The sequence below is a fragment of the Hoplias malabaricus genome, chromosome 2 (assembly GCF_029633855.1).
Source record: "Hoplias malabaricus isolate fHopMal1 chromosome 2, fHopMal1.hap1, whole genome shotgun sequence".
NCBI lineage: Eukaryota > Metazoa > Chordata > Actinopteri > Characiformes > Erythrinidae > Hoplias > Hoplias malabaricus.
In genome coordinates, this window is record NC_089801.1 from 38021450 (window position 1) to 38028876 (window position 7427).

Here is a 7427-nt window from a genome sequence, read left to right on the forward strand (position 1 = left end):
CCTGTGGACAGTTACACACTCACCCAGTCACTCACACACTTATACTTGTGGACACTTTCACAAAGTCACTCCACTTACCAGAAGGAACCCCACACAGACACAGGGAGAACACACCATGCTCCTCACAGACAGTGATCCGAGGTGTAGATCCAACCCAGGACATTGAGACCCTGGATCTGTCTGGCAGTGACACCCCCATCAGCACCACTGTGCTGCCCTTTTTTTAAATTATTACTTTTTTTAATTTTCACATTTTATATTATTTTAAAAATAAATATTAAAATTAACTATTAAATGTAAACAGGCTTTATGCGCTATGAGGGTGGGGTGGGGGAGAAAGAGAAGGGAAGAGGGAGGAGGGAAGGAAGGAGGGAGAGAGGGAGGGAGGGAGGGATGGAGAGAGATACAGAGACAGAGAGGGAGGGAGAGTGTGAGTTAGTGCATGCAGGGCAGTAGTAGTAGTACTTATTCTCTGAGGTTCAGAGTTGAGTGTGTGAGAGTTTGTGTGTGTGTTTATATCAGTTTTATGTCAATATATTTGACTGAGTTACTGTACGTTATTGTGTACTAGTGTGAGAGCGTGTGTGTGTGTATGTGTGTGTGTGTGGGAGAGAGAGGGTGCGTGTTTGTGTTATCAGTATGATGTCTTTCATTAAGCAGCAGTCCCACTATGCGGTCAATGGGCTGCCCCTCTCCGGTGCCGCAGGGATGGAGCTCCTTCACACAGCCGTGGCCTACCCAGGTAACACACACACACACACACACACACACACATAACAACTTCTTTATATCTCATACTTACTATATACACTCTCACTGTACAATCACAATACACACTTCAAAACACTCTCAACACAAACCCCCACAACACACTACCCATACACAACTTTATATACTCTCTACACTCTCAGCTCACACTACACACAATACACACTCTTAACTCACACTACACACATTACACACTGTAAACACACTCAACTCACTCTATGTACATTCCATTTACATACTATCTACACACTTTAAAAACAAATCACACATTCAGTATACACTCAACCCACACTCTCAATTCACTCAGCACACACAACACAATGTCAACACACAAAATTCTGTTTCTGTGTCTGTGTCCCAATCCTCACACTTCTATACTCCTCATACTGTTCTGATGAGTGCATGTTAGAATTGTAGTGTGCTGTATATAATAGGAGGGTTTGCGCTTGTAAGTCCATTTGACCTTTTTATAACTGGTTTAACATCATTAGAACAGTGTAACTCACATTGTACTGGTGGAAACTGTCTGAGGTTGTTTTATAGTGTTGAAAAAATTTAATCTCTTGACCAGAACTGCATGGTTTAAACCTGTAGCTATTGGTGTGAACTGCTTTTACACACATTTTTTTCTGTTGGAAATGTTTCACTGTCGGATGTATTTTGCCAGAGTGTGTAAAAGTTGTGTGTGTGTGTGTGTGTGTGTATGTATGGGTTTGTGTTTGACCCAAGGGTCAAATTAATTGTATTTGGTGATTTTCAAAGTGAAAACTTTACAGAGAACACACATTTTGATAAGAATGATCAGACTGTAACATGAAGTTCATGCAAAAGTTGTGGCACATTATACATTTTATGTTTTTCCCTGAAACATACACAGAAATCATGCTCTAAATGTCCCAGGAACGTGTCCTTTTTCAGTGTGTTCTCTGAGAGTGTCTCAAGAGTTGGTTTCAGTTGAACACATAAAGGAAGGAGGATTTTCTGGAGTTTTTTTGGGAGTTTCTCTTAGAAAGATATCAGTGTTTTGTTCAAATTAAGGCCACCTTTAGCAGAGGAATGAAACTCTGAGAGAAAGAGAGAGCTGTACATCAACTGTTATTGTATTCAGAAACTCATCACTTGGTCCAGAAGGGACAGATGTAACTGTTCGTTCAATCTAGGTCTGAGAATGATGTTTTCTCCCAGACAGGAACCACTGTCCAAAACTGTCAGCATCCTGTCTTAGTAGATACAGTGATGTACAGAAATATGGGCACCCCCTGACCACATTATATTGTTTTATTTACACACACACACACACACACACACACACACACACACGTTTCAAAGCTCAGTCTCAACACAAATACTCCACAAATATCCTCAACTCTTCGCGCCATACTTTACACACACAAAGTGCCCAAGTTCTATTCCTCAGTTTAACATGCTGAATAATATCAAATATAAAATTGTAAATTGTGCAAGAGGTGTTCAGAAGCCACATTCCATATTTTATTCGTATTTCACTACCCCACCCCCCACCTTCCCTCCCCATCCCAGTTTAAATTCTGCAGGTCAGCAGCGACTGTGTGTCCAAATATTGAAATGTGCGCAAGTGTTGAGGATGTGTGAAGTGAGTGAGCTCTGTGGAGCAATCTTTCTCCTGAGTTCATGATTCAGAAGCAGTGTTTACTGAGGGACCTTCGCTGAAACGCAGTGTGATGGTGGAGATGCCGAACTGCTTTTACTCCTCCGTCTCTCTTTAGCGCAGAGTTCCTGTACGTTTTCCCGCGTTGCGTGCATTTTTAAACGTTTCCAGCGCGCTGTAAAACAGTAAAAGATCTGTTGTTTGACTGAACTTTTGAAAATTATTATATTAATGCTGTTGTATGGAACAAAACTACGGAAGCCAATAAAGGCCATGAATTTCCACATCGTTTCCTCTGTGTTACATTGTTAATACGTCGATATGTTTAGTCAAGATCTTTAACTGTGCATTTCATTATCATCATTTGACGGCCCGAGAAAATAAACATAAAACAAACGTATTATCAGATCATGGAATAATAACTGTATATTGATATTCCGAGTTAATGTTGTATTATTAATGTTAAAGTTTCGTTCTCTCAGTATCCCAATGTCTTAATAAAACGATTAACACACTAATAATATTAAAGCCGTGAAAAAGAAATAATTCGAAATTTCAGGAAGGACAATCAAAAACATAGTATTTAGAGGTTCTGTAACAAATGTAAATAATTTTTGAAGTTTTCCCATGTCCCGAGTATATTTTATTATTTTATACTTTTTTATTATTATTATTTTATTTATAATTTTTGTTTAATTATACAAAACAAGAATTGGGTAATGGAATAATTTTATGTAATTAATTATTTGGTATTCCTCCTTGTTTCAGGTGGATTATACTAATAATAATACTAATAATAATAATAATAATAATAACAATAACAATAATAATAATAATATATAATTTTCTCGATATCTAGATAAAAATTAGTCCATAATCTTGAGAACATAAACAATATTTTTGTCATAAAATAATGATACGTTTTTCGTTATAATTAACTCAGTATCACGACAAAAAGGAATACAAAGTTTGGAAATCCATGGCCTGATGCGGATTATGTACTTCTCTAAATCTCTGTAAAGGATTGTTTATGAAATCATACAGTAATGTTTACGGAAGAAAAGTGCAGACTCTTCTGATCCACAGGGGAAATATACACACAGCGCAACACAACCGTCCATTTTGTCTATTTATCAGCCATTTGATAAAACACTAAACCAAACCAGCATTCTCCTGAAAACAACATTACATTAAAGTACCGCCGTGTCCCTGAACCAAATCCTTCTTTATGTAAAGAAGTGCGCGGATGACAATGTGGTGCATTTATAAATAGACTTTAATTAATAGACATAGTTAAAAAATAAAATGTAAAAATAATTGATTATATATATATATATATATATATGTGTGTGTGTGTGTGTGTGTGTGTGTGTGTGTGTGTGTGTGTGTGTACCAATGAAACATTGCACAGCCATATTTTTTACATCTCTAATTTATTATATTTTATTTTCTAGAACTATGTTACTGAATGTCTTTTTTATTGCACACTTTTGTGTGTCTTTAATATATGTTTTATTTAAATTCTTACTGTAAATTTGAACTTTGAATTCCCATTGTATACTAAATGTGCTCTAAATTTATGTTAATAATTTTATTAACATAAACTATTCTGTACTGAACTAATTCTGTAATCAAATTAAAATACCATTTTAATGCACTAATGAAGTGTCATCACAGACCTGTGTCCGATCCATCTCTCCACATCTCTGTTCATTTTCAGTCCAGCAGAAGAGCTATAATTAAACTACTCATAAACACAGTTTACCTGTTTTAAACTCTCTCTCTCTCTCTCTCTCTCTATGTGTGTGTGTGTGTGTGTGTTTAGCCACCCCAAGGAAACAGCGCAGAGAGCGGACAACCTTCACTCGGACTCAGCTGGACATCCTGGAGGCTCTGTTCACAAAAACTCGCTACCCAGACATCTTTATGAGGGAAGAGGTGGCACTCAAAATCAACCTCCCAGAGTCCAGAGTACAGGTGAGACAGTGAGAGCTACAGGTTGGACAATGGTAGCTACAAGTAAACCACCAGTTGAGAACAGAGTTATAGGTGAGACACTGAGAGGTACAGGTAAGACTCTGGGCGCTACAAGTAAAAGACCAAGAGTTACAAGTGAGATAGTGATAGACACAGGTGAGACACTAGGAGCTTCAGACGAGACATTGAGATCTACATGCCAGACACTGGAAATAGTACCGGTGAGCCACAGAGAGATACAAGTAAAACACCAGGAGCTACAGTTGAGATGCTTAGAGCTTCAGGTGAGGCACTGAGAGTTAAATGTACAAGTGAGACTGAAAGAGCTACAGGTGAGACACAGGGGAGTTGACAATTTAAAGACTAGAGTAAGATATATCTGAGCAATCAGGTAAGACTTACATGAGTGCAGGTGAGATATAGATGAGATCTACCTGAGGACAGGTGAGAAATTGGATCTGTAACCGGTGTAAGATTGTGTATGGCAATGTACAGTTGTTGTGCACTATACAGGTGTTATGTGCACTACATCAGAAACTTACTCACACACTTCTTGTTTCCTCTGGCCATCTCCAGGTGTGGTTTAAGAACCGCCGTGCTAAGTGCCGTCAACAGCAGCAGCAGACCACTGGTCAACCCAAGCCTCGTCCCCCGAAGAAGAAGTCGTCTCCCCCCCCGGAGCTGCCCTCTGACCCCAGCTCTGGTTCCTCCGTGGTCCAAGCCCCAGCTCCACCGGTGGTGGCACCCAGTTCCAGCACTGCAGTGGCCTCGGCCCCTGTGTCTGTATGGAGCCCCACTTCCCTGTCACCACTGCCAGACCCTCTGTGCGGCTCGGGAACACCCTGCATGCAGCGTCCTGCTCCATATCCCATGAGCTATGGCCAGCCATCCTCCTCCTATGGCCAGGGCTATGGCTCCTCTCCATACTTCGGTGGCCTCGACTGCAGCCCCTACCTCTCACCTATGACCTCGCAGCTGTCAGCCAGTGGGGGTGCTCTCTCTCCCCTGGCTGTGCCCTCCATGGGCGGCTCCCTGAGCCAGTCGCCCTCGCTCTCTTCCCAGGGCTACGGCGCCTCATCGCTGGGCTTCAGCTCTGTCGACTGCCTGGACTACAAAGACCAGCAGGCCTGGAAGCTCAACTTCAGCACCGTGGACTGCCTCGACCACAAGTTCCAGGTGCTGTAGAAGCAGCAGCGGGAGACGTCGGCTGAGTCACAAATTGCTTCCTGTTGACCACATAATGCACTATGTAGAATTTAGACAAAGCCTTTATTTTGGGCCCTACGCAGTGCACTATGTAGAAGGTTGGACGCCATTTGAGACTTAGCATGAAAAGGGAGTGAATATAGTCAAAAAGGAAAAGAGGGAGTACAATTTAGGGTTTTTATGTACTGAATCTGATTGATTAACACCACGAAGAAGGAGAAATAAGTTAGCCACAAGTTCCAGGTGCTGCAGAGCAAGTGTCCTAGGCCCCAGTCCTGGAAACACAATGTTCCTGAATTTTATTTCCTTCCCTGGCACACCCAAAGAGCTTGGTAAGGAGAATGGCTCAGGTGTGCTGGAGCAGGGAATTCAGCAATCAGAAGAATCCCAAAACGCTCCTTATTGAATGTGTGGTGCACTGTGTAGCCCAGGGGCTCAACTCCTGAAGATCTACTTGCAAAGTTTGCTTCTGTCTTTAACCTGATCCAGTTACATTCTGGAGAATTAGAATACTAGAGTCAGGTAGGTAGATACCCGTCACTGGAGTTGAGCTCCCCTTATCTAGGAATTATAGGAAACCTATACTTCATGTACTACTGAGTGCACTATGTAGAAGGTAGGGAGACATTTGAGATTAATTGAGTAAGCACAATACTGAATTTGGAAGGAACTGCACCATCAAGATGGAGAAACAGGGTGGCAACAAGTTCCAGGTGCTATAGAGCAGGAGTTAGCTGCTTGGTCCCACGTTTCATCTGCAGTGTCCAAAATTTCCCTGTCCAGCTCATGAAGGCCTTGGTAATAAGCTATAGATTTGGGTCAGTTGTGTTGGGATATATTATCTTAAAATTGTGCAGGGAAGTGGATTGCTAGGACTCAAGGGGACAAAAGAGGCAGTGTCGCAAATTGCTCCCATTTGGACATGTAGTACACTATATAGCTTTTACTTCACGGCATATGTAGTGCACTATGTAGGAAGCATGAAGCCATTCTAGATTCAGCTAGCCAGACAAGAACAGAGCATCAAAAGGCAGAAGACAGTGACCACAGTGAAAGACAGGTTCAGATGTGGTGACTTTTACTAATTGAATCTGAAATGATTCACATTTCGATGAAGGAGAAGAATGCAGCCGCTTCTCCAAGGTCTACGTCGAGAGCAAATGGACTCCCCCAGACTCTTGATCAGTCATCAGTGTTATGAATTTACCTCACACACACACACATATGAGTATATATATTTATATGTATACACATACACACACACACACACACACACACACACACACGGACCTTTCACTCAGCTGCAGACACACATGTTCAAAGGATCTTAGCCCAGTCTCTGTCCAGCTGTATTTGGCGGCACAGCCAACATCTTTCTACTTTCTACTTAAGTTTGATTTCTTCTAGAAGACTCTAGGAATTACTGTGTTGTGCTTTTAGCTTGCTGTTATTGAATTGTTATTGTATTGTTCTGTTACGTTATGCCAGATCGTACAGTGTACTTTTATTTTAGATTGAATTCATTAAACCTGACTTGTTATTGCGAGACTTTTTATTGCTGTGGATCTTTTCTGTGTGGATGATGTTTTCAAGATTCAGGAGTCTTCAGATTTCTTTTTTAGGAATAGCCAGCAGAGATGTCTTTATACTGAATCCCGTTTCCAGACCTCGATTTTGTAACCATTGGCAGGTATGACACCAGGCCACCAACCAGGCAAGTCAGCAATTCAGTTGCATGCAACAAATACAGGACTGTAGAAGAACCAACAACAAGACTGCTGTTGTTGCTGTTGTCACAATCGGATCCATGAACACAACTGGGGCTGAAGGAGATAACTGACAAACTGTG

The 7427-nt window shown here is 41.1% G+C and overlaps 1 protein-coding gene across 1 annotated transcript; it reads left to right on the forward strand.

Moving 5' to 3' along the window:
• The first annotated feature begins 639 nt into the window (after positions 1-639).
• crx (cone-rod homeobox) lies at positions 640-5557 on the forward strand. Its single transcript, XM_066661462.1, has 3 exons — positions 640-742; positions 4221-4372; positions 4949-5557. The coding sequence occupies exons 1-3, from the start codon at positions 640-642 to the stop codon at positions 5555-5557; spliced, it is 864 nt and encodes a 287-aa protein (XP_066517559.1).
• The last annotated feature ends 1870 nt before the right edge of the window (positions 5558-7427 follow it).